This window comes from Clarias gariepinus, chromosome 22 (genome assembly GCF_024256425.1).
Source record: "Clarias gariepinus isolate MV-2021 ecotype Netherlands chromosome 22, CGAR_prim_01v2, whole genome shotgun sequence".
In the NCBI taxonomy this organism is placed as follows: domain Eukaryota; kingdom Metazoa; phylum Chordata; class Actinopteri; order Siluriformes; family Clariidae; genus Clarias; species Clarias gariepinus.
Window position 1 is genome coordinate 13,524,911 of NC_071121.1, and position 27,667 is coordinate 13,552,577.

Below are 27,667 nucleotides of genomic sequence, written 5' to 3' on the forward strand. Positions count from 1 at the left end.
ACAGCTTGCATTGTGCTAGACTGCCCCCTGCCAGTCAATTTCCTATTATTAGCTAGAGTCGTTTTCTTAGAGTTGTCAGACCACAATTTGTTTGTTAGATGTTTGATTCAACATCATAAATTGTAATTTCAGGATCAAATATGCCATCATGTACTTATCGCAATACATAACTGACTTACATGCATTTTTTTACATCAATATGCATAATTTACAAATAAACACTACCAACCATAAGCATGCTCCCTCAGGAAATCAAAGGCACCATTTTTTAAATGAAAAAATATCCCTTCATCAAATTGCTTTAGTATATCTATACTGATTTGTAGCATATCCATAGAAGCCTGATATACCAAATAACATGGCAAACAGGAGTCCCTCCTCTGATCTCCTGTGCACAAACTGTTCACCCATTTTGAAAGAACGTTGGTATAAATGTCCATACAAGACCATAAGGGACAATACAAGACAGAAAATTAACCACCAATCCAAAACTTTGTCCTATTACAGTGCAAATCCCTAAAAAACATTTGCTGTTTTTAATGTACTACAGCCTAAATAAAGATATCACAAGGAAACAGACTTGCATAAGTTAAAAGCAGGTTTAAATCTATCTCGACGTTTGTTTTTCATAACATTAATATTTGAAAGTAAGAAACGAAACTAAAATGTTTCTACATGACCTGCATATTTTACAAAAACCTTAAGCAAAAGGTAAAGTGCTTTCGTAAAAAATTTGGATAACATGCAGAAAAAAGAAAAGTAATTCAAATTACGTTGGATGCCATAAACAAAATGCATAGTATATTCTTTTAACCTTGGCCTTTATGCAATAATGCTGGTAACTTGAAAAAGATTTTTTTTTTTTCATCTCTAGTAAAAGTGTTCAGAGGCTTGTACACTTAAACAGAACATTTTTCTCAAAAATAGGGTTAATCAAACCTCATTACCAAACTTCACAAGTCTTTAAATTATCCCCAGTCATGTTTTTGTTTTCTGACCACATTTCTTCCATAAAATTGACAGTTCAGCTCTAACCCTCCAGAATTTACTGTGTGAACATTTTTACCCGGTAACTCAAAAGATCTCCTTGTTTCAATTGCTTGATGCAGGCCAATTATTTGACCCATCATTCAAGTTACTCAAAGAAAAATGTGTTTTAACCAAAACAACAGAAATTGTTCACTTGATTTTTCATTATATGTTTTTACATACTCACCTAAAGGATTATTAGGAACACCATACTAATATAATAATATCATATTGATAGGATAGCATCTTGCAGTTGATGGAGATTTGTGGGATGCACATCCAGGGCACGAAGCTCCCGTTCCACCACATCCCAAAGATACTCTATTGGGTTGAGATCTGGTGACTGTGGGGGCCATTTTAGTACAGTGAACTCATTGTCATGTTCATGAAACCAATTTGAACTGATTCGAGCTTTGTGACATGGTGCATTATCCTGCTGGAAGTAGCCATCAGAGGATGGGTACGTGGTGGTCATTATGGGATGGACATGGTCAGAAACAATGCTCAGGTAGCCCGTGGCATTTAAACAATGCCCAATTGGCACTAAGGGGTCTAAAGGGTGCCAAGAGAACATCCCCCACACCATTACACCACCACCACCAGCCTGCACAGTGGTAACAAGGCATGGACCAGGCAACATTTTTCCAGTCTTCAACTGTCCAATTTTGGTGATCTTGTGCAAATTGTAGCCTCTTTTTCCTATTTGTAGTGGAGATGAGTGGTACCCGGTGGGGTCTTCTGCTGTTGTAACCCATCCGCCTCAAGGTTGTGTTGTGGCTTCACAAATGCTTTGCTGCGTACCTCGGTTGTAACGAGTGGTTATTTCAGTCAAAGTTCCTTCATATATACACTACATGTCATACGCTACATCCTGGACCATTGCACAAAGACACTTTAATAACCTTGCACACCTACCTTCACAACTACACTACATTTTACAGTTTTACGTTTACATCCTGGACCAGTGCACAAAGACACTTTAATAACCTCTGCACTAAGACACTTTGCTCTATGCATATTTGCACACACCGTACAGTATATTTCAATTTGCACAGTATATTTCTATTTTGTACATCATATTTCTATTTTTATTTCTAGTTCTACTTTTTTCCTAGCACATTTCTATTTTTATTTTTAGTTCTATTTTTCCTAGTTTAATTTAATTTTTTAATTTAATTTCTATCGTATTTCTTTTATTCATATTTATTTCTTATTTGTAAAATTTAACTCTCTTTTAGGGTCAATGGCAGTCGTATAATACATTTCACTACATTTCGTACTGTGTATGTTTGTGTATGTGACAAATAAAATTTGAATTTGAAGTTGCTCTTCTATCAGCTTGAATCAGTCAGCCCATTCTCCTCTGACCTCTAGCATCAACAAGGCATTTTCGCCCACAGGACTGCCACATACTGGATGTTTTTTTTACTTTTCACACATTTCTTTGAAAACCCTAGAAATAGTTGTGTGTGAAAATCCCAGTAACTGAGCAGATTGTGAAATACTCAGACCGGCCCGTCTGGCACCAACAACCATGCCACGCTCAAAATTGCTTAAATCATTCTGACATTCAGTTTGGAGTTTAGGAGATTGTCTTGACCAGGACCACACCCCTAAATGCATTGAAGCAACTGCCATGTGATTGGTTGATTAGATAATTGTATTAACGAGAAATTGAACAGGTGCTCCTAATAATCCTTTAGGTGAGTGTGTATGTGCGTGTATATATATATAAACTAACTGTGTTATACAAGAGATAATAGTGGTCCAATTTGCTGGGTCAAGTGGTGTTAAAGTACTTCTATTAAGTATACCATCAGTGGTATAACTGCCTGTCTGTGCTTGGTATACAACATTCCAATTTTGCCAATAGTTTGTTATACAGAAACTACACTTGAAACATGCAACACTTTGTTCAGCTGAAGCTTCTTTGGGAATGCTTACTTTTGACAGACAAAAATATTTACCCACATTGTGTCTGAACTGCCAGCTACTTGGTTCTAATTAATGGGGCTTTTATAAAAAGACGATAGTGATAACAGTGTGGCTGTGATTAGCTACACTTGGCACGCTGATGTTCAATACAACAGTACTCTTACTTCTGTGAGTATTACTTAAGTGCATCCTAATTAGGCCAACCTGAATTACTGAAAGTAAACCATTAACCATTGTATTCCATTAACGGAAATACACTTGTTTAATTCTAATTTAATACTGTAAACATAGCAAGATAAGTCATTTTAGGAAGAAAAGAAATTAGTTAAAGACAAAAGCCATCAAGCCACAACTTTATTTCTTTTGGGTATAAATTGTACAAATAGTGTAGATTAATTCAGCAACATCTTTCTGCCCTGCTCTGATATCCACCTACATCGTCAATTCCTGTGAAGAAAATATAGGGAACACATTAAAATCGGAAAACATATGAAACTTGTAAAATGAAAAAAAATAAAATAAAAAAAAATCAACACAGAGCTCTTCTCAGAACAGATATTTGACTTCAGCAGACTCAGAAGAACGAAAGTCATGCTGTGAAATCATCACAGAAGTACTTCTGCATGCTGGAAATGCTGTTATTGCCTGAACTCACCATAATGGCATTGACAATGTCGTTGTTGTTATTCTTCAGTGCACGAACAGCCTTTGCCCGTGAAACGTTGGCTTGAGACATGACCAGCTCAATGTCCTTAACCTCTACTCCGGTCTCATCAACCTTAAAATAAAACAAATTCATTTAAAAATGAGTTTCCTACAGAACAAAGGCAAAATATTAGTATTTAGTTAGACTGGAAAGAACTTCTTAGTTTCTGAAAAAATTAGTTTAGTATTTCCTGACCTCCTCTTCTTCGCTTTCCTCGTGTACTGTGGGCGTCTGTGTGCTTTCTTGGATGTTTGATGCTGCTTCTCCCTGGACCTTGAACTTCTCTGCAGCAGCCAACTGAGCTTGCTGGGACAAGTCCTCGATCTAAAAAGGAGAAATGGTGATTTGTTTATATTAGCTTTCAAAAGTATTTTTCTTTTAAGTCAAAAACAGTGTGGCCAAAATCCCCTTTCAGGACAGAAAGTTTGGCTTCATTAGTCTCAGAAGAACGAAAGTCAAACTGTTTAAATCATCATAAGGAGGGAGAAAATGCACATAAAACTTTTAGGTTGACCGTGATGTGCAAGCATTTCTTTCTTACCTTAGCCTCTCCGAAGACAATGTAAGTGTCTGAAGCGGGGCTTTTGTAGACGTCTGGTTTGGTGATGACAAACAAAATGTTCTTAGATTTGCGAATGGTTACCCTGGTAACTCCTGTCACTTGTCTCAGACCCAGTTTTGACATTGCCTGGAAACACACAAGTCAAATGAAAAGCTTAGTTTTGGATCACAAAGCAGACATACACCTGCAAAAATGTGCCACTCCCACCTTTCTTGCTTTCTTTTCACTTCTGCTTTGTTTGGCTTTACTGACAGGTTCCTCATCAATTTCAGCAGCAGCTGCAAGCTAAATAAGGGATAAAACACCAAATTTTTACTATAATTACACCTTTGATATCAAAGTGTTTCACAAAAAATAAACAGTCCTACCTGTGCCTGTTGTGTCTGTGTCTGTGCAGAATCCTGCTCCTCGAGTTCAGGAACAGATTCATCACTGTCTGATTCAGTGCCGGACCCTTTAACATTAAAAAAAAAAAATAATAAATGAAAAAAACTTAATGTAAATAATTAGGGTTGTGTGTATACAAAGGCTAGCTGAGAGAATAAGGCATTGCTAAAGAAATACTATTCTGTAGGCTTGATTGACTCCTTATATTAAAGCAAAGGTTAAAAAAAACCCTCATTAATTTACTTTCAGGAGGAAGATTGGACCATTATCTTCTACATATTTACAGAATTATATTTATAATATGTTTTTAATTTTCTGTATACAGCCAATTCGTGCCTCTTGTTAAGAGGCATAATTTAAGAAAAATTCTGTGTATTAATCCAGTGGAAAGACTTCCGCCTTAAGTGTGAAACCAATAGCAAATGTGTAAATGAGTGCCCTGCAGATCAAGAATATACTGTGTATTAGGGATGCACCGAAATGAAAATTCTGGGCCGAAAACGAAACCGAAAATTTTGGATGCACTTGGCCGAAAACCGATACCGAAACCGAAAATGGCTTCATTAAAAAACATGTTTAAAATATTTTTTTGTTTGTATTAAAAAAATGTTGCATATTGCAACTTTGCTGTCCTCATCTAAAACTTTGAAGTGCTTCCAAACCGCCGACATACTCCGTGTTTGATGCGTAATGACAGCGCGAACGAGACGGGAGGATGGGAGAGGCGTGGCGACAATTTCGGCTTTTATTTTCGGCGCTTTCTAACGTTTCGGCCGAAGCCGATAATGCTATTTCGGCCGAAAATTTTCGGCGGCCGAAATTTCGGTGCATCCCTACTGTGTATACAATTAAATTAAGACTATTTTGTACAGAAACATTATCTTTTGCGCAAGTTACATCTATGAAATGAAAAACTGAGCTCAGAAAAGTGTGGGCAAAAACTGTAATAAAATTAGTATTCTCAATGTAGGCTTAACCTTTTTATTAACTGAGAAGTTGTATAAATTGCACATGCTCGTAGGATAACTCTGCATTGCAAAGGTACTCAACAGTCTCCATCACAAGCAATGAATTTTGGCCATCGCTGCACCCAACTCTTAAATCCTCATTAAAATTTCTAATTAGGTTAACTTCTGAATTCTATGCTCATATTTGAGAGACAGGATAAAAATGCCACAAAACAGAAAAGGCATGCTTACACCTTCAGTTTTACTACAGCAGTAACCTTACAGCACTCCCCTTTTCTGAACTAAATATCTAAGTGCTTGCCTTTTCTTTAAAACATATTAAAAACCACTTGATTTGCCTTAGTTGTTCATAAAATGCTCACTGGGGAAATCACACTGCAATAAAAAGTCACAATCACCATGTCCATTACAAAGGCACAGACAGACAAAAGGACAAAGAAATACCCTTGTCATTCTTGATGACTGGTTCCAGGTTGGATGCAGCTTTAACAGGTGTAGGTTGAGAAGGGGTTACACTGATTTTAGGACCAGTCGGAGGCACAACAGCTTTAACTACAGGATCTACTTTTGGTGGAGCCTCAGCCACAGGTTGGGGTTGGAAAGCAGGTACTATGGTAGGCTTCTCGGGTGGAATAAGTGGAGGGAGGTCATCCTCCTCTCCCAGGGGTGAAATGGAAGCCTGGGGAGGAGGTGCTGCAAAACCAGTAGACAGAGCAACACTAGGCTTCTTTTGGGGGGTTTCTGCTTTTCCTTTTGAAGCAGCAGCTGGAGCTGATTTCTCTTTTTTCTTATCTGGTGATAAAGCAGGTATAGGCTGTGCCTTTAGATTCTCAGGGGCTGCTTTGGGCACTTCAGTAGTCTTAGGGGTTTCTGGAACAACTGTAGGAACCTTCGTGACTTCGACCCCCTTGGGTGCTGCTGGGGCCTCATGAAAAACTTTTGGCACATCTGGCACTTTAGGTGGGCTACCTGCCACAACCTCCGAGTACGATTTAGGCACATGAACTGACTTGGAAAGTACTTTAAAAGCCTCGGGAGCTACAGTAGATTTAGGAGATACTGGAGTGGGCGTTACACTTCCTGTTTTTGTACCCCCTTTAGCTGGGGCAGCCACATCAGAAGTGGCTGGTGCAGGTGCAGCACCTTTCACCTTCACTACATCAACTGAAGGTGTGACTGGGGCAGCTGCTTCACCCTGCACTCGTTTGGGCTCTATTGGCACTGGGGCAACATCCTTAGCTAAGGCTGGTGCAGGTTGAGCACCTTTTACCTTTATCACATCAACTGAAGGTGTGGCTGGGGCTGCTGCTTCACCCTTCACTGGTTTTGCATCCACTGGAGTTGGGACAATATCTTTAGCTAAGGTTGGTGCGGCTGCTTCACCCTTCACTTTTTTGGCCTCCACTGGAGTTTGGACACCATTCTTAGCTAAGGCTGATGCAGGTTGAGCACCTTTTACCTTTATCACATCAACTGAAGGTGTGACTGGGGCAGCTGCTTTACCCTTCACTGGAGCTGGGACATCTTGTGCCAAGGCTGGTGCTTCAGTTTTCACAGGGGAAGCTGCAGCACCCTTCTGTTTTGCCTTCCCTGCAGCAACATTACTACCTTTAGGAGATGCTGCCGTAGGGCCTGCACCTTTTTTTGGTTTAACCTCCACTGAAGCTGAGGTAGTTGCTTCAACTTTCTCTAGTTTTGTTTGCACTGAAGCTGGTGCTTCAGCATTCACTGGGGCAGCAGCAGCTGAACTATTCTTTTCTTTTCCCTTTACTGGAGAAGCAGTAGTAGATTGAGATGTGGCTGTAGGGCCCGCACCTTTTACATGTTCTGCCTGTACTGGTGCTATGGCAGGAGCATGAGGACACACTAAAGCAGGAGCTGCACCCTCTACTGGTAGATTAGCCACCTTGGGAGAGGTGGCTACTTTGGCAGGAGCATGAGGACACACTGCAGCAGGAGCTGCACCCTCTAGATTAGCCACCTTGGGAGAGGTGGCTACTTTGGCAGGAGCATGAGGACACACTGCAGCAGGAGCTGCACCCTCTAATGGTAGAGTGGCCACCATGGGAGAGATTGGAGAAGACTCATGTGCCGTTTTAGCCTCTGAGGGTCCAGCAGAAGGAAGAGTCACCTGCTGGGGTTCAAGATTTTTAAAATCTGCTTTCTTGGATTTTGCCTGTTTACCAGCCTTCACGACCTTAGGAACAGTGGTCTCATGTTTGCCTACACCTGGAGACTGAGCTGAAGGAGATGCTAGTGGAGAACAAGTTGGGGTGGCTCGAGAGCCAGAGGCTGATTTGGGTGAAGTGGGAGAAGAGGAAGTAGCAGAAAGCGAGGAGCGCTTTCTGCGGCCCACAGGAACAGGCTTGGGGGCAGTGGTGTGTTGAGATGAGCCAGCCTTAGCCCCTTTAGTTTTTGGCTGAGAGCCGGCAGGAACTGAAACAGCAGCAGCTGAAAAGAGCAAAGGGGCTTAAGTTGATTTTGGAAATGCGACATGTGCATGGACAGAGAGCCATATCCATGCAGGTTAGGGAAAGGGCAGACCTCCTCACACACTTGAATGGTGTTAAAACATGCACAGGAATCCAAACTGGTTTAAATCAACCTCTCTGCCCTTAAGACAGTTCAGATGGGTCATATTGGTGGGTAAAATCTACATCCGCTAAACAGATGTGGTGATGTAGAACTACTGCTTATAACACACTCACACAGCAACCAATCACACAAACCTCCAAATCTGGACACAAAAATCACAAAGACCAACATCACATTGGAGTGACATCGGACTGTTCTACACTGGAGCAAGTTAGAAATTTTATTAAAGTGTTTATAGCATGCCATATGCGGTCAGAAAGTAATTATATGACAATTAGCTGTAAAACACCACACCTACCCCGGGTTACATCACTGCACAATGATGCACTTTCTGTTGTGTAGTATACCCATGCATAACTAGTAAAAGACCTTTTGTACAGTGTTGTCTGGAACAGTGTTAAATATACATAAAATAATTTATGTATAAGTGGGTTGGTAGCTCTGCTCAATCAGGAACAGTAAGGGAAAAGTATATATATGGAAAACCGATTATAAGCATCAAATAAATACTGAGTCTAGAATTATGCGAATATTAATCTTCAGTAAGATGGCAAGACAAGTACCCAAACAACTATGAAAAATTTTATGTAGAGCAGTAGCTGTGGAAGTTTTTTTTTCTGTGTCTTTGGATAGTCACAGTGACTGGTGGATTTAGATCTACGAGATAGCAATTTAGAATTCTGTCTACCAGAAGATCAGCATGAGAAAAAAAAACAAAAAAAAAAACAATGTACAACACAAAAACAACATCAACAGATGGCAGGAGCTTCGTTTAAATGCAAATAATTCCCTGGTGGTAAAACTGGCACTGGTTTATTACCAATGGTGAGACTGAAAATCCTACACTTGCCCACTTGTCTACAATGTTGTGAATGGGTTGTTGTGATATATATCCGTCTCTTTCATATGTGTGTGTATATATGAAACAGACAGACAGACAGACAGACATCCCCCCCCCTTCCTAGTGTGCTATTGCCCAACACATCACAAGGACAATTCTGGCTTTTGACATCACTCAAAGCATTTCTTTTCTCTGTCTGGATACAAGTCCCCCACCACACATCTATCTACTGTCTACTTTTAAAGACAGCAGAGATCCTAAAAAGCATAAGGTATGGACTACAGGTTTGGAAGTCAGCTGCATAGTTCTGTGATAAATGTTTGGCAAAATTTACTTATCTTTAACTGTTTTGCTATATCATTCCAACCTGAACAACCAATTTATGTAGTAACCTTAACATATTGTATTTTGTGAAGAAATACTATGTTATTGTGGATACTTCTACGCAACATATCCCATGCAATTACACATGTAAAAAAAAAAAAAAACACAGAAAACCTCATGCAAGTGAAATGCAAACCAACACACAGACAACTGATTTATTAAAAAAAAAAAAAAAAGGTCCTGGATCATCTTTTTAGTTCATAAAACAATAAACCTGATTTAGCAAAACATTTTAGACAACAGACATGTACTCCTCCAACCAGAAACCCAGCACTCCAGACCACATGGAGGCCATAACAGCTGGTCATTGGGGGTGATGAGTGTCAGAAGCAGGTGGTACATCAAGCAAGACCAAACTTTCTTTATTTGAATTCACCTGCATATTTTACAACAAATATACCACTACTGCTTAAAATAAGAGTTCCAGGACCCTCTTTATCATCGTATATTATATAAATACATATTTTTTTACAAACCCGTCTCCACTTGGGGCTGCTGCATCTCCTGCTCCGTCACTGGGACAGTTTCTGTGGCTTCACCTGGCATTGTTGGCTACCAAAGAAAAAGAAAAAAAAAAAATCATACAGAAGCCCTGTAGTAGTGGTTCATAAAACGTTTAAAATGCTTGTCTCTTACACAGAGGATTTACACAATTTGAAAAAGCTTCCTAAAACATCATGTTTAGGTCTAGACAGTACAGGTCAAAGTTATTTGGTAAAAATATTTGTATCAAACGTGTTTGTGTGGGCACACATCTTTAAACTGAACTAATTAAGTTTAGCAGCATTATGTAAAGCTATTTCACTGTATTTGATCTCTCTAAACTATGAGATTATCTAAAAGTTAACTTCCACTTAAAAACAGCTTAAGTATCATTACATGTAAAATCTACATCACATTTAATTAAACTTCCAGCTCTGGAAAAAATAATACTTTAATTATGAATCTTGTTTATTTTGATGCCTGCTTATACTCTTACTACATATAAAATTGTTGGATTGACCCAATGAAACAGGATTTCTTCTAACATAAAAATAAGTCATTTTCGTGACGTAAGAAAAAAAAAACATTAACAAAATTCTGTGAGTCTTTAAAACTTTTTTTATGCATGCACATGTATAGGACACTCCCATGCTTAAAAAAATAAATTCTATTGTATTTGATGATCCATTACAATGAATGCTTGTAAGATTAACAACAATGAACTAGCCTGGAAACCCGTTATCGGGGCTTAAAAAAAAAAAGATCCTGTAATAAAGTATTTTCCTTAAAGAATTTATAAACCAACTTAACACTCGGAGGTGATCTGGTTACAGCGCCTCACTTTCAGCTCCAAGCAGTTTGAAAGTGTGTATGATAAGTATGAGAAACAAACAGTTTAGTCTAAATACTAGAATAACTACAAGACGCAAATAAGGGTTTAAAAAAACCCTTAAAGCCGCGGTTGCAGAGAAACATAACGTGTTATAAACTTAGCTAGACCGTTAGAGACTACACACACCCTATGTCTGAAGCTAAAGTTACAGCCGGCATTAGCGAGTGTGTCACTGTGCAGGTGAGATGAACATTTCGCGCATGTTAACTGGTTAACCCTGAACAGCTTCTCAGTGTCCACTAACACAAAAATACGACAGGAAACAAAAACAAACACGCCAACGGTTTTAACTTTTAGAAATAAAGTTCCGGAAAACTAAATTAAAGCCTTAAACACGAGCTAGCCGGCCAGCCAGGGCCCCACTGCAGCAGCTCGCCCATTTTGCTCCGTCTGTCTCCCGGACTGTCGATGATATTAACAAGAAATTGAACAACATCGCCAAATTAATTCATGGAAATATTACCGCTTGTGATTAAAGCCTCCTAAAGCAACCTCAGGGAGAAAGTCTGAGCGAACAAACCCGCCTATAAACAATGGATGTCAAAAGATTGAACACAGAAACACTTACTAGCTTCGAGCTCGGGGTCCAAGATGGCTGAGAGAGAGAGATCCTGACCTTTGCGTCACGTTCACGTCAACATTGTTTTTCCGGTTCACATTGCCATCGACCGGAAGTTACTGTTTCGTGCTAGCAAATTCGTATGAAATAGCTTACTGTGTGAAGAGGTTGTTGTTTAATAAGGTGAGTTTTGTGATCCGTTTCGTGAAATGGTGTTCGTTCATTGGCAAAAGATTGTTGTAGTCACGCGTTAACATCATTAAACGACTTATTTTACGACCCGAGTTAGCTAGTGGTGCTAATTCTTAAAAGCTTCATATTGTCCTTACATTATTCATAAACAGTTCCTGGCTTATTGAAACCACCTTAGAGATAGGTGTAGATAATTTCTATACAATTTAGCTCTATTTACCCCTAGTTAAATTCGTGCTTTAAGCTGTTTTGTTTTGATTCCAACAGAATTATGTCTATGTCCCATCTGTATGGGAGAAGGGGAGGAGACGAGGATGAGGATGGAGTCGAAATCGAGAAGTTCGAGATTTCTGAATGGGACTTGGCCAACGAGTTTAATCCAGACCGACGTCGCCACAGACAGACCAAAGAGGAGGCGACATATGGTGTGTGGGCTGAACACGATTCAGATGATGAGAGACCAAGCTTTGGAGGCAAGAGGTATCTACAATGCTGTTCTGCAGCTGATCATTGATTTTATAGAAGGGCTGGCTGCATTGCCATCTGTCGGGTTTGCACTGTTTATGAATACTGAACTGGGATTGGTGGCTTAGTGGTACAGTAGGTTTCTCGCCTGCCACCCAGAAGGGCCAGGTTCAATTCCCGCCCAAACCCCAAGCACTGGATGCAGTGCGTCAGGAAAGGGGTAAAACCCATGCCAGGTTGTGTATGGATTGGATGGTCTGGTGTGCCTACCCCTTAACGGGAGCAGCTGAAAGACTAACAACAACCAATACCAAACTGGTATTGGCATTGTAATATTAGTGGCACTAGGACAGGTATCAGGTGCAGAAGCAATCCTAGGATTTTTAACAGTGAAACCGCAGAATGTATATTGGGTATCCCAAAAAGTCTGCATCCATATGCATTTTTTTCTTATATGATATTTTATATTCACTCAGTCATGGCTGGCATGGAGCCTATCCCAGGAGACTTGGGGCACAATTGGATGTGTTGCTAACTGGCTGTGGTGCCAATTCATCTCAGGGCACAGACACACACTCGCACCCTTATTCACACACTACGGGGAATTTAGGAATGCCAGATAGCTTTGTCTTTGCATGTGTTTGGACTTTGTGAGGATACTCAAGAAAACTCATCAAACACCGGGAAAACATGCAAACTTCATGCACACTTACCCGAGGTGATAATCGAACCCAGACCCTGAAGGTGTGAGGCCACAGTGCTAACCGCTAAGCCACTGTGCCGCCTTGATATTTTTCTTTTTAATTTGGTTCCAAGTTTTTCTGTATCTGTCTGTATCTGAATGGGATTTATTTAGTGTTCAATATAGCTTTGCTTATATTTTTCTCAGTGTGGTCTTTCCATAATGCTATATCCAATATCCAATTAATAGTTCACATTGATGGACCGGGTAAAGTAAGCCCCTACAGTAAGTATTGCTCATAAAATGTTCATTGATGATCGCCAAACCATGGGTATACATTATAAATTGCTGCAGTGATGTATATACACAAGGCACACCATCTCTTACTCTGTTTCTCTGCTTGAATAACATAAACAGAGCCACTGACATTTTTGTAACACATAGTCCCAGTCAGGACTGGGCTGATGCTGAGTTTTTGTCTGTTTGTAAAACTGAACAGAGCAAAAGATTACACAGCTCCTGTGAACTTTGTAAGTGGTGGTTTGAGGAAGACTGCGGCTGAGGAGAAAAGGGAGCAGGATGGCTCAGATGACTCTGATGAGGATGGAGAAGCACCACCACCACCACCACCACCCCGTGCTGCTGCACCAAGAAAGCTGCAAACGGTTTGCTAAATTAAATCACTTTGTTTTTAGACGTTCATTACCTCCTTTCTTTCTCTCACTTACATCTTGTGATTTCATTATGTTACATTGTATTACATGACGTTATATTACATTACATCACTACCTTTAGGTGATTGATATGCCAGCTCAATTATTCCAGCAAATGTTTTCTTGAAAAGATAATATTTAATATATGTTATCATATACCGTGAAACCTCTTAATTTGTTCCTAAGTTTTGGTCATAGGCCAGTTTAGTTTTTTTCACAGGAATACTTGTAAATCGAATTAGTTTGTTCTCTGTCACTATGAACTATATCTAACTTTTGATGTTTAATCACAAAATATGACACAAAGTATGTATCCAGAGAGATAATTTTTTTCCTCCGCTGCACACTTGTGCAACTGCGCTTTACAAAAAAGGCTTAATGGTTTAATAAATGTTATTTATTAATAGAACCACATTGAAATAGGAATATGCAAATGACATTTCAGATGAAATTTGATATCAGTGACCGATGCACATTATGCAAACTTAAATAACCATGCTATCAAGACATTTTTTAATTTTTGTAAAACATTGAGAATCTTTTTGATATAAAAGAAAGGTATCAGGTATCAAACATTTCCTGCAATGACCAATTTGTAAAAATTTGTTTGTATTATAAGATTTTAATATGGCACATTTCAGTGTTTTTTTTTTTTTTTTTTTGGTTTTGTTTCAAAATCTTCTTACAGGGTGGGAATTTTAAAACCTCCCAGAAGATATTTGCAGGCAATATTCGACCCGGGCAGGACATTGGTAGCTGGGAGAAACACACGAGAGGCATTGGCCAGAAGCTCCTACAGAAGATGGGCTATGTACCGGGCAAAGGCCTTGGAAAAAATGCACAAGGTAGATTGTCTTTTTGATACTGTCCAAGTCCTTTACTGAATCTATAGTATTTCAGTTCCTGATTAGTCAGTGTGTCCTGATCCGTGGATGCTTTTACAGGTATTGTAAACCCTATTGAGGCTAAAGTGCGCAAGGGAAAAGGGGCAGTGGGAGCGTATGGGAATGAGAGGACCCAGCAGTCAATTCAGGACTTTCCAGTGGTAGATTCGGAGGAAGAAGAGGAGATGGTGAGTCGACACTGGATAAATCTTTTAATTACCCTGTTTTTAAAAAGGAAACATTATTTTTAAACTGCTTGACCTACATAACCTTTATTACAATAGATCTGTATTTCCCTGTCTTTCTGTTCGCCTACAGGAGTTCCAGAGGGAATTGGGGCAGTGGCGGAAAGAACCTGGAGCAGTAAAGAAAAAGCCTAAATACTCCTTTAAAACTGTGGAGGAACTGAAAGCTCATGGAAAAATCTCCAACAAGAGCATGAGCCAACCAGCTGGAGAACTTGCACAAGTCAAGGTGAGATAATGATGCTACCTTCCCCCTGATCTAAAAGCTTAAAATCCTTCATTAGGTGTACATATTCAATTAAAATCATTTTATTTGTATAGCGCTTAAACAATGGTCATTGTCGCAAAGCAGCATCACAGAATAAAAAGAAAAAAATGAGTATGAAATGTGTGAGAAATTGTTTGAATCAAAATGTCAGATTGTCCATGATGAAGCCAAGGACGACAGTGGAAAGGAAAAACTCTCTGAGATGGCAATAGGAAAAAACCTTTAGAGGAATCAGACTTAACAGGGAACCCATCCTCATAAAAAATATATATAAATACTTTAAATAATTCCCATTGAGTGTTAGGCCGCTAGACGTTAAATAAGTTAATATGGAGTCCAGTTCCGTTATTGGCTCAGGTACAAAGGCTGTAGGGAGTTCCAGCCCTGAACTATTGAGCGACAGCAGTCACAAGTCCTCAGGGAACAGCTGTCTATATCGGCCGAGGCCAGGATCGTCCTGTGGTGGAATGGAACCGTCCCCAGTAACCACATGCATCTCAAGCAGACCACACAGGTTCTCCATGCAACGAGACTTCTAACTAGAAGCAGGGCACCAGGATGAGTCGGACAGGTCTAGAGGGCAGAGGGGGTCTGGATCACTGGGAGCGCAGGAGTGTAATGTGTAGCATGACAAAGAGAGAAAAAGATATAGAGAGAATTAGGTGATCATTGTCACATAATGTATAAGGTGAATGTATATTACATATTGTTGGCATGGATTCTCATCATCTCCAGATTTTTTTTTAATACAACTTTTATTTATTATTATTTTTTAAGGTGATAGATATGACAGGCCGGGAGCAGAAGGTCTACTACAGCTACAGCCAGATGAGTCAAAAGCACAGCATTCCCGAGGAGGCTCCTATGACTGCAAGTGCACGGGAGCAGAAGACCTCCAGTTTCACTCTGCCTGAACTCGAACACAACCTTAAACTACTCATCGAGCTCACTGAACAGGATATTTTACAGGTGGACTTTCAGATTCTATTAAAAAGATATTAACCACAATAAAGTTTTAGATTCAAAGGATGAAATTATTTATTTGTTTCTCTTTATTTTAAAATGTCTGTGTACTACAGCATACATGGCAAAATAAAAGACTTGACACACGTAAACATCATCTTTTTCCTTTTACATAACGGGCTTAACTACAATAGTGTCTTTGCAGTTCATTAGGTGCCTTTTACTTATTTATATGTTTCTACATACTTATAACATCTGCAATTACACAGGCAATTTTTTGCACCATCTGTGCTTTATGATTGTGTCCCAGTTCTCCCAATCATTATGCTGCATATTCTTTTTTACTTTTGAATTATTTGTCGATGCTGCGATTGTACTTTCTCAATACAAAATTCTGCATGTTTATCTTCCCAAAATCTAAACACAATTAAGAATTAATCATTTAATTCGGGACCTTTGTGACATCTCCACTGTTGTTGGTTCTGTGTGCAGAGCTCTCGGCGTTTGCAGCATGAGAGGGATACGGTGGTGTCTCTGAGGCACGAGAGCACGACCCTGCAGACTCGGTTAAGCGAGGAGAGTGAGGCAGTGGAGCGTCTTGAGCAGGTGCTGGAGATGGTTGAGAGGTTGGAGACAGCTGGGGAAGGAGGTAGCCTTCCACTTTCTCTTGAAGAGTGTGTCCAGGTTTTCCAGCAAATGCAGACGCACTTCTACAACGAGTACAAGAGCATGGGGCTCGCCGATCTTGCGGTGTCTGCGGTGCATCCACTACTGAATGAGAAACTCAGAAACTGGGACCCATTGAAGGTGAAAATGCATGCAGGAAAAAAAAGCTTCATGTGTGCTTTCTTGATTTGTATCTAATGCTAGATTTCTCTCTGTATAGGACTGTTCATATGGTTTCGAGGAGGTAGGGCAGTGGAGAGCTATTCTAGAGAATACACAACTTCAACATAGTGTACCTGACACAAATCACATGGACCCATACCACAGGTGATTTTTATATTATTATTATTATTATTTTATTCAATTTTTTGATGCAACTAGGATATAATGTATTTAAAAGACAATAACAGCCAATAAGTCTAATGGATGGAGACTATACACAGTCACCTCTCATTTCTTCATATTAAATTTAATTAAATAATGTAGATTAAATGAAAGAATTGAAAACAAATGATTTACTGCGACAGCCTGCAAAGTGCCTAAAGATACAATTTAAAAATGGGTTGTTGTGTAAAAAGTTCAGCAGCAACCTAATTTTCCCTCTTGTCTGTTCCAACCACTCCGCATTCAGCATCTCCAACCTCGTGTCATCTTCACCTGTTTCTCATTGGTTTATGCCTTAAGTTAGTTTTTTTTAAAGCTTGAATGATTCATTTACATTCCTCTGAACATCATGTTTCATGATATTTATTTAAAAAAAAATCTCATTCAATATTAATTAATTTTGTTAAAATCTTCAAAAACAACAACAACAAAAAATAAATACTCCTGCCACACTGGATGCTGTACTGCATGCTGGTGTGTGAAGTTTAGAGCACACCACCTAAAGGATTTTAGATGAATGGCAACATGTCACTACCAAAAAATAAATAAATAAAAATTCAGTGTGGCAATACATGAACTTAATTGATGGCTTTCATCCAGATACCATACCAGTTTAATATCTAACAAATTGGATGTCTGATTTTAGGTTGATTTGGGAGGTGTGGGTTCCTGTGCTGAGGAACTGTGTGGCAAAATGGCAGCCCAGAAATGTTGGTCCTATGGTGGACCTTGTGGACTGCTGGGCTCCTGTGCTACCCCTCTGGATTCTCGACTATGTGCTGGAGCAGCTCATCTTCCCACGCTTACAGAAAGAGGTCACTAACATTTTGTACAGTGAGGTTGAATTTATTTTCAAAATTTTAGTTTTACGAAAATGGAATTTTCTTACATAGACTATACATCTTATAGTCATATTAACTGGGTAAATTAAAAAGTGTTAGCAAACCTAAATACCAAGCCTGAAATCATTTTTCTGTTTCTCAGGTGGATAACTGGAACCCACTGACAGACACGGTGCCCATCCACTCATGGATTCATCCATGGTTGCCTCAGATGCAGATGCGTCTAGAGCCCCTGTACTCACCTATACGCAACAAGCTGGCAAATGCCCTGCAGCGTTGGCACCCCAGTGACACTTCAGCCAGACTTATCCTGCAGCCTTGGAAAGACGTCTTCACACCTGGAGCCTGGGAGGCCTTCATGGTCAAAAACATTGTCCCTAAACTAGGTGTGTTCAAGTTAGGGTTACCCTTTCTACCTTTCTATTCTACTGATGGAAAACATTTGTTTAGAGACATGTGTTGTTTTAGTCTAATAACTTTAATTTAAAATGTGTATTGCAGCTCTGTGTCTAGGGGAGCTGGTGGTGAACCCACATCAGCAGCTGATCGACCCATTCAACTGGGTGATGGACTGGGAGGGCATGTTGTCTCTCTCCAGTATGGTGGGATTGCTTGAGAAGCACTTTTTTAACAAATGGCTACAAGTAAGTTTGGATTCAAAGCAGCTTGTTTTTCCTACACTATGTCCCTTGTGTAAAAAGTTCATTTTTTTTTCGAAAGGAATTCTATAACTCTTTAAATGATAAAAGTTTGAAAAAAGTTAGTAGGATTACAACAAGAGCCATAATAATTCAGTTATTTTTGAGTTAATACCAGATATGGAAATGTTCATAAAATTATCTTTTTATTTGAACGTCTTCGTACATAAATGGATTTTTCAGTTTATTTACAACAGTATTTATGCTGCAGGTGTTGTGCTCTTGGTTGAGTAACAATCCTAACTATGAGGAAATCACTAAGTGGTATCTGGGTTGGAAGGGCATGCTGTCAGAGCAACTGCTTAGTCACCCTCTAATTAAAGAGAAGCTGAACGAGGCCTTGGACATAATGAACAGAGCTGTAGCCTCTGGAATAGGTCAGTCTCTTTCTTTCTCACTCTCTCTCTCTCTCACACACACTTTATTCTGAACTAAAGGTTTTTTGTTTTTTTTATCTGAATGCCGGTTCTTGTTGTGCATGAGATTTTAAACCACCCACTGCTGCATCTTTTTTTTGTTGTTGAGCCCTTTAGGATAATGTTCTCAGCCTACTCTTATCCCATGGCTAAAAGCCAGTAGAAATGATAATCTGTTCTCCCCGCATTTGTCAATTATTCCTGTTTGTCTTATGCCGTGTTGAAAGTGAACTGTAATTACCATATAACTGCCTTTTTAGCTGCTTTTGTCTGTTGCTAAATAAATAAACATCCTACTTAAAAAAAACAACAACAACAAAAAAAAAAACATTAGTAGCTGAAATAGGCAAGGGAAATAAAGAAACTTAATATCAGTAGAGCTGTATTTATCAGCATCAGATTACTTTAACCATTTTGGGTAGAACACCAAATGGAAAGTTATGTTCTGTGACTGCCTTATAATTTTACATAATAGTGTGGCTGCATTCAAATCTTTTCTTAGTAGGATACATTTTGGACTTCACAGAATTGTATATTTTTATTAAATAGGGTTTTCACTTCCTAAAAAAAAATTGACGGTTGGATGAAAACCTCATTACTGACATGTACACTTCAAGCTCACAGGTTTTGCTCTATTCATGTTCTCCGTCCTGTAGGTGGCTATATGCAGCCCGGAGCAAAGGAAAACATTGCGTACTTGACCCAGACCGAGAGAAGGAAAGATTTCCAGTATGAGCCACCAGCACCACCACAGCGCGAGATCGAGAGCAGCATTCCACGCCTGCCCGTCAGTGGCCCTGTCTCAGCTGCTGTACCCACCAACTTCAAAGACCTGATTCAGGCCAAAGCAGAAGAGAATGGCATTGTCTTCATGCCCATAGTGGGCAAGCGGCACATGGGCAAGCAGCTGTACACGTTTGGCCGGATTATTATCTATGTGGAGCGGGGTGTTGTGTTTGTCCAGGGGAAAAAGACCTGGGTTCCTACTTCACTACAGAGTCTTATTGATATGGCCAAATAAGGGACAGAGATACACAGATCTGTGGGACTTCAACCAACCAGGAAATTGAAGTTGTTTTGAGCGCTTCTTCAGGTGAACTGAAGAGTGAGTTGATTGAGTTATTTGATGTGGCGATGCATCATCTGTTTTATATATTTGTAAAGTGTTAAGTCTGAGCATGACAACCTTGAAAATAAATTGTTCATTTTTAAAAAGGTCATGAATTTAGACTTAAATGCTATATTTATTGTTTTTCCTCCTTGTGTGCTAGAAAATAATATACAATACATTGAATATTTCTCAGTTAAGAAAATACACAGTATAGACTAGAAAAACATTTCTCTACAGTACAAAATCCGTTCAGAGGGATACTCCCCAAAATGAAAGTCGCCCTACTGTTTTTAGATTAATTGATAATTTGGTCTGGGTTGACAATTTACAATTAAACATTAAAAAATCTACATGAGTGTGACATCCATACTGGTTCAATTTCTGCTCTGTTGTCAAACAATCCAGTAAGGCCGTAGGTTCTCAGACACTTCTTGGTTGACAAATCAGCAGGTGTTTGGACCATAAGTGACTCATTAAAACTCTTTCTGGAGATCTGTACAAAAAGGAAAAACAAACACTTTCATAAACCTGAAAACTATCCAAATTTTTTAAATCTGTAATTCAGGAACATACCACTTTTCTTCAGCATCTCTCCTTTTCTAGAACGGGCCATGGCGTCCAGAAACTGGTCAAACAGCTTGACATAGGTGCCCAGGCTAGTCTTCTTGTAATCTGGAAGAAGAAAGAAACAGTAAAGTCTGCATATAAAAGCCTTTAAAATGTTCAATATTAACACTTAGTCCATGGTTGTGCCTACCTCTGATTTTGCGCTGTTCACCAGGTTCCATTTCGTTTTCTTTATCCTTTATCTCCTCCTCATCCTCCTCGGCAGCTAGGGGTTTGTCCAGCTCTTCACAGATAAGGCTGTACACAACGAGAGAGAGTGCGATCAGAACAGCAACTGTCTTTGTCCTGTTAGACAGGTTGTGGTCCTATGTTCTCATTCCAGTTTTATTTACATATAATGCTAACCCAAACATTAACTACATGTCTCTAAACAAACTTATAAAAACTAAAAGATTTACTCACAAAATATTTTAAAATAAGCATTTCAAAATAATTTGTTTTAGCTAGACATATTTATACCGACCTGATTGTAGGAACTTCGAAAGGATCAAATTTGTCCAGATGTTTTAAGTCAATTGGTACAGAAATTCGACCTGAAGTACCCGAATACACACACAGACAAAAGTGTTAATTGAATAATCTGCATTTTTTTAAAAATACAGAATAGTTTCCAATTTCATGTGAATATATGTATATATGAAGATGGGTTGCAGTGGATTTAATTAGTAAATTGTTTTTATATGATAACTAGAAACAACCAAGGTGGGGAAAAAAAGCAGGCAGGGACAAACTAAAAAACTGCTGGATTGCATAGTAGTGATAAGCGTTTTGAACAGTGTATACACACGTGCACACACACACTTAATCAATCTTATACTTCTTCATAAAAGAGATTTTTCACCTGTTTTAGGATGGACACTGAACGGACTTTTCAGTAAATGGTTGACCCCTTTGCTGACATTCACGTCCAGGCGTGGATAACAGTACTGCAGCATGATCTCCTTGTCAGAGTACTGAGCTCCCTTCTTACCGGCATTCTGTTTCACAAAAACACATCTACAGTACACTCAGAACTGGAAGTGCTTTCTACAGAACATGCCACTGTAATTTATTAGGCCTAAACAAACCAGAAACTAGTCCTTCCAAGTGAGAAAATGACTATTTCACAAAAAAAATTAATTAAATCTTGTTATTCTTGTGTCCATGTTATTAAAACTAGTACTCTTACCAATAACAGGTACTTCAAATTGTGCATCAAATAATAAAAATGCAAAGGGATTTTTTTCCCTCTCTGACGTACCCGTTTCTGGTGTACTGCAGTTCTTAGTTGTTCCCAGCGCTTCATTGGGTTCTTCTCATTCTGGTAAATGTTTAACAGATCTTTCCTGACATGTGCATCCATTATTAAGGAAACAACATCAATCTACACTGTACATCCTTTAGAAGTGTACAAAGGTGAAAAACATGCATAAATTCTGACAAAGGATATCTTCAGGTAACAGGCTGAGCACTTTGTCAACGCTTTCTTTACTGCCGAGCAGGTCCTGTTCAATGATTGCGTACTGAGGGAAGTAGTGTTCCACTACATGAAGAGACTGGCTGTAAAAAACAGAGGAGTTAAAGGATTAGATGCTGTAGACAAAGCAGGCTGCATCTAATAGTTTACCGAATAACAAATAGAACAATAGATGAAAGAATGTCTGGTGACTGATGAGGGGAGCGTTTGAAACATCACCTGATGAAAGGGTGAATGGGGTCTGACAGCACAACTTTCTTCAGAGTCTCCTCACCTCCCTAAACACACATATATGAGAAGTTTTTGGACATAAAGCTTGTAGTTTCGTGTATAAAAAAACAAAAAACAAGGCCTGAAGGGGTTATTTATGGATGATTATTTTCTCAGAAAAGAGAGTTTCCTGAATATTCGACCAGCACCCATACAAATTTTTACCCTGCACTATTGAGAGTCTGCTGACGGGATGCATCACAGTGTGGTATGGAAACTGTTCCAGCCAAAGCCGGAAAGCAATGCAAAGAGTGGTAAAAACGGCACAGAAAATTACTGGAGGCACACTCCTGTCCGTCTGGTATATACCTTTTCTTGCTGCAAAGCAAAACCCCTTGTATTAAAGGAATGGCTAAATTTTTACACTTATAAAATTTATCAACATTGTGCAATACAAATTAATGTACAATTATGAGAATGTTTAATGTACAGTATGCGCAATAACACACACATATACACACACTTACCTATGCATATACTGTACATACAACATGTGCTCATATATTCAACCGCAGACACACAAAACATATGCTCACATATACACATATACTGACCGTTCACCTCCAAAGCATTTTATAAGTAGTATAAGAAATGTCTTTACTAGAAGTGTAAAAGTTTGCAGAAATCACGGTTTTAAAAAAATGTATTAGGAATTTAACTTTAAAACACATTTATTAGTAAAATTATAAAGCGAGCGATCATTTACGAATCACATAAGGAATGCCCATACACACCTTTCTTTCCATGAGAAAAAAATATATAAAAAACAATTAGTTACAGTATGTATCTAGTTGCAAGTTGTGAATATTAAAAGGACTATTTATAGCAACTTTTTAAAGATTTTTTTTAATGTAATGATATTCTCCTCAAACATGACTTCTTTCCCTGGTTATCGAATTGACGTCAAAATCAACATGGCTGAGCGTATCCTCACAAATAAAAAAAAGGAAAAATTCTTACTTGTATACACAGTAGAACAATTAAAAGTATTAGCCTTCTAAAACGCTGGTTATACAGTTCTACAGCTGTTATAGAAAAAAATATGTACATCACCAGTTAGCAACCCAGAATGATGCTAACAAAACACATACATTCACCACTTCGCCTGTAGACATAATTCCACCAAAAAATTTGCACTTAGGATGGAATGTAGAATTATATTTTAAGTATACTTGTTCATCTGTTCTTTTTTTTGTACCTGTACAAATTAGATTTATGTAAAGTTAGTTTTGAATGATTTCTAAATTACTAGAGAAAATACCACAACCTTAGTTAAGAGAGACTTCATATTTACTCGGACCACACCACACACCAAACCAAACGTCCTGCACCAAACGGTATGAATGTGCGCACTGTTACAATCCTAGTGTTAATTTTCTGAAATTACGTAATAGTCCAAGTTCAAATGCAGAAGCAAGGCTTACCTTGACCAGGCTGAGGTACTCGGCCACGGCTGAACGAGCCGCCACTGACAGCTTCCTGGCAGCTTCGTCACAAACCCAGCAATGCACTCCTCTCCTGCCCGAGTACACCCACAGGAGGTGCTGGAAGCCGAAGTCATCTGTTACACCACAACAGTGTGAAAATCTAGTGATTTTCAGTTTAATCTTGTTTTAATTTACCATTTAAAATAAGTTTTTGGAGGGGCAAACAAATATTTTATTCGGAGTCATACATAAGTAATATAGGATAAAAATAAAAGGAAAATAAAACAAAAAGAAAATGATTTCATTAATCTTCTATACCACGTTTCACAGTAAAGAAAAAATAAAAAATAAAAAAATAAAAGAAAGCAAAAAATAAGCATATAATAGAATAATATATATTGCACTGTTTGCACATATACACACATACAAATACTGTACATACATATACACACACACTGCAAACAGTATGTAGTGTGCAAATTACACAAGTGTATGGAAAAGTCTGCAGTATGTTTGAGAAGGAGAGAGAGAGAGAAAAAGAAAGTTTGCAGTGTGTTTACAAAGCTGCAATAGTTTGTACAAATTATGCAAATTTATGGTTGGGTTTGATGTGAAGGAATGGACACAAATTTTATTTCCTATATACAAATCCTTCACCAGTTTCTCTCTCTTAAGCTGTAAATCTTACCCCTCAGTGCTCGATCCAGAATCCGTATGGCAATAGTCATCAGAGTCCAGCACTTGGAGCAAATATCTGCAGCGCTGAAAAATTAAAATACATTAAATCACACTGATGACAAATAAGGTCTTAGGTGCAAAATACTAGCCAAATATTAGCCAAACAACAACAATAACACATCTTCAGGTACCTGCAGCATCTTCGGACATCATCATAGTCAGTCATGTCGATATCAAACACCAGCTCCTTCTCCAGCGCCTGAAACGTTCCAGACTTCACTGTGTTGTGTTGGCTGGGCTGTCAGTCAAAGAAACAGGCAAAAATAAGATTTACATCCACATACTTGCCACTCTCAAGAGTTCATCCAGTTATCAGCATGATAACAATATGTGCATGGTGTTAACGTGACAACTTTTGTGCACTTGCTCACCCTGTGACTGTAAACTGCACCAATGTCAATCTTATATGGATTCATTTTCTGCATCTCCTTCTCCAGTTCAATCTGTGTGCTGAACGACTGGTACCGGACATAGATGTCATCTTTGAGAGTAAATGAGAACTCTCGGTTCTGGAAGTAGTTCTTAGACACTGGCAAGGAAAACATTTCTATGAATACATTTATTAACATTGTAACAAATTTTAGCAAAGTAGATAAATTAGGAACAGATGATAAATTGTGAAGGGGAGTTGTGCTTTGGGAGGGGCATTCGGCGTAAGACAATTGCCAAATTAGTTATCTGCTGTGGCGATGCTGAAGACAAAAAAAAATCTGTCAGGGGTAGATATTTAGGAAATTGATGCTGCTAACTAAAAGGACCAAGTACATCATGTAATGTTATTCATAAGGCCTGCATGGGTGGGAAATTAGGTGACGTCTGTCAAATTGATTAAATTACAGGATTAACACAGTTGAGAGGACGTTTAATAGGACAAGCAAGAAATATTTGATGTGTTTGAAGAGTGGCAAGACTAGAAAAGAAGATTTAAATTGAAACGAGGATGGAAGAACAGAAGGTGCCGGTAATGCAAAATAGTGGATGCCAAATGCTGGTAAACACCATAAAGAGGAATAAATTACAGGAGAAAGAACATTATTCTACAATGAGGAACAAGTGCAATCTTAACAGTAAGCAAGACTATCTATTTTACTTTTATAAATTATTATGTTCTTCAGAGTCAGTGTTTCTGACTTACTCACTTTGTCACAAGATTTGATTATCTATTTAAAAAGATCCTTGCTTCAAATTTAAGTTCTACACTTGATACGGTCCTTCAGCTTATATATACTGTATCATAATTGTTGGTTGAGATAACAGATTCTGTTGACTCAATGACTTCGAGAAAACCGAGTTGTCCTGATGTCCCATCGCTGGTTATGACCGTCTCCTGACAGCCAATTGCAGATCACCACTGTTTGTTCCACCCACACACTTTTATGTTCTTCTAATAAAATCAATGTATTTAATCTATACAAATAAATTAATCTCTAACTATTTGTGCCTATTATCCCACTAAATACACAATAGTTTTATCTGACTATAACCAGCCACTTCTTACTGCTTTACACTTTAAGTCTAAACTTCATCAATAGGCAGTGTGATGCCATGAACTAAAGATACCGTAGGAAATATTATAATATAAACAACTATTATAATAAAAAAATATATATTTTTTTCCCTTAATGCAACACATTTTGATATGTAAATGCTTATGACGCTAAAAATACAAACTAGTCATACAAAATGAAACATTAGCCCATGACGTCATCTGACGACTTGAGCGACTACTGGGCATGCATTATCTGCTTTCCCCTGAAATAAAGTAAACATCACACGGGAGCGAACCGGGCAGAAATGACACTAAAGCCCGTCATTAACAGGTAAAAAACTTCTACATCTTTCTTTAAAGTTTGTCAGAGTGTCTGAGTTTATTATCAGCAACCATTTGCAGAGCTCTTCTCTTCTCCTTCATTCACAAAGGTAAAAGAAACACTGTAAGAAAAGTGACATTAGCTAACAGACTCACCGCCACCATAGCTTAGCCACCGATAGTACTGCGAATACGGAAACAGTCGGCGGTAATAAAGTGGCAACAAATCCGGTAAACAGGCAGAATCATAGTCGGAGGTCGGCATTGTTCAGTTATTAAAACTGCTGAAGCTCAGTGACAGCTGTATCAAAAGCCAGCGCGGGAAATACCAGGAAGTGACGACATGCGAGTGAGTAAACGTAGGGGCTCTTTATCGGCGCTCTGTAGCGTTTGTATCATCTGCTGCCACCTAAAGACTTGGAGGATACGCGGAGAACGTATTCATGGTTTGTTTTAGATGTTTTTTGTTTTATTTATTTATTTTACTTTTTATTAAAAGTGTCAAATGTAACATAAACGTCTCAAGTTATTTTTTAACCTTTTTTATTTTCCCGATTAGATTGAATTTTTTTCTTATTTCTTTAAATGTCACTCTCAAAATGAGAAAATAAATAGTTGATAATTAAGAATTTGCCCTCATGAATAAAGTAGAATTAAATTACACAGGCAATGTATACCTTGTTAGCACTGTTGCCTTGCACCTCCAGGGTCCGGGTCCAATTCCTGACTTAAGTCTTTGTGCATGGAGTCTGCATGTTCAATTCAATTTTATTTATATAGCGTTTTTAATAATGGTCATTTTTGCATGTTCACTCCATGCTTGATGAGTTTTCTCTGGGTACTCTGGTTTCCTCCCACAGTTCAGATTAGGCTAATAGGGGTTCCCAACTTGTCTGTATTGTGTGACTGAAAGTGTGAGTGTGTGTATTTGTGTTTTTAGGTATAACACTGCCTTCAGAGGGATGTACAGTGAACACTGTGTATGATGAGCCCATTACTTCATGCACTTGCCTTCTTACCCTGATGCAAATATCACACTGTAATGGGGTTAATCTGAACTCATCAGACAACATGACATTTTTTAATTGCTCTAAAATCCAATCTTTATGCTTCCTAGCAAAGTAAGGCCTTTTTTCTGATTACTGTCACAAACAAGTGGTTTTCCAATGGACACACAGCTGATGGAAATGCTATTATTTTCACAATTTAACATAGCTATGATTTTAACTGTTGATTTTTTAAATGGTCTCCAGTTAAGATTTTTCTGACCACATTACTTTCACAGACTTCCAGGTTTCAATAATGTGTCGAAGGGTTCTTAACCCAGTTCCAGTAATTTCAAATCTCTTTTTTTGTTTTCTTAGCTTGAAGCAGCCCAATAATTTGACCCCTTTGGCCTTTTTGGAAAGGCAGTGTACCTATGTATCCAGCAGAGGGACACAGGAAAGAAAAAAGGAAAAAAAAAACAG

General features: G+C 38.6%; 3 protein-coding genes and 2 non-coding genes across 6 annotated transcripts; 1 reads left to right on the forward strand and 4 right to left on the reverse strand.

Moving 5' to 3' along the window:
- Positions 1-3,301: 3,301 nt before the first annotated feature.
- On the reverse strand, positions 3,302-11,451 carry naca (nascent polypeptide associated complex subunit alpha). 2 transcript variants are annotated; one of them, XM_053482065.1, is made up of 9 exons: positions 11,351-11,451; positions 9,884-9,959; positions 6,032-8,038; positions 4,601-4,686; positions 4,440-4,517; positions 4,212-4,358; positions 3,866-3,994; positions 3,620-3,742; positions 3,302-3,411 (listed from the first exon to the last, which is right to left on the reverse strand). In XM_053482065.1, exons 2-9 carry the CDS (start codon positions 9,951-9,953, stop codon positions 3,397-3,399), a joined length of 2,655 nt encoding a protein of 884 aa, XP_053338040.1. In that variant the 5' UTR covers positions 9,954-9,959; positions 11,351-11,451; the 3' UTR covers positions 3,302-3,396. The 2 variants fall into 2 exon arrangements, with proteins under 2 accessions (XP_053338040.1, XP_053338041.1); XM_053482066.1 differs by lacking the exon at positions 6,032-8,038 and having other exon boundaries at positions 11,351-11,434.
- On the reverse strand, positions 3,506-3,579 carry LOC128510898 (small nucleolar RNA SNORD59). Its single transcript, XR_008356147.1, has one exon. It is a non-coding gene; the product is annotated as a small nucleolar RNA SNORD59 (small nucleolar RNA).
- Positions 4,077-4,151, reverse strand: LOC128510899 (small nucleolar RNA SNORD59). The gene has a single exon (XR_008356148.1). It is a non-coding gene; the product is annotated as a small nucleolar RNA SNORD59 (small nucleolar RNA).
- Positions 11,441-19,977, forward strand: tfip11 (tuftelin interacting protein 11). The gene is made up of 14 exons (XM_053482067.1): positions 11,441-11,524; positions 11,801-12,013; positions 13,180-13,345; positions 14,082-14,238; positions 14,338-14,465; positions 14,596-14,751; positions 15,568-15,759; positions 16,246-16,560; positions 16,640-16,746; positions 17,450-17,618; positions 17,788-18,031; positions 18,147-18,289; positions 18,555-18,720; positions 19,416-19,977. The coding sequence occupies exons 2-14, from the start codon at positions 11,805-11,807 to the stop codon at positions 19,778-19,780; spliced, it is 2,517 nt and encodes an 838-aa protein (XP_053338042.1). The 5' UTR covers positions 11,441-11,524; positions 11,801-11,804; the 3' UTR covers positions 19,781-19,977.
- Positions 19,978-19,979: 2 nt separating this feature from the next.
- On the reverse strand, positions 19,980-26,528 carry prim1 (DNA primase subunit 1). Its single transcript, XM_053482068.1, has 13 exons — positions 26,355-26,528; positions 24,760-24,917; positions 24,520-24,626; positions 24,339-24,412; positions 23,648-23,784; positions 22,173-22,231; positions 21,925-22,036; positions 21,738-21,827; positions 21,339-21,474; positions 20,961-21,030; positions 20,628-20,734; positions 20,444-20,542; positions 19,980-20,363 (listed from the first exon to the last, which is right to left on the reverse strand). The coding sequence occupies exons 1-13, from the start codon at positions 26,461-26,463 to the stop codon at positions 20,344-20,346; spliced, it is 1,278 nt and encodes a 425-aa protein (XP_053338043.1). The 5' UTR covers positions 26,464-26,528; the 3' UTR covers positions 19,980-20,343.
- Positions 26,529-27,667: the final 1,139 nt, after the last annotated feature.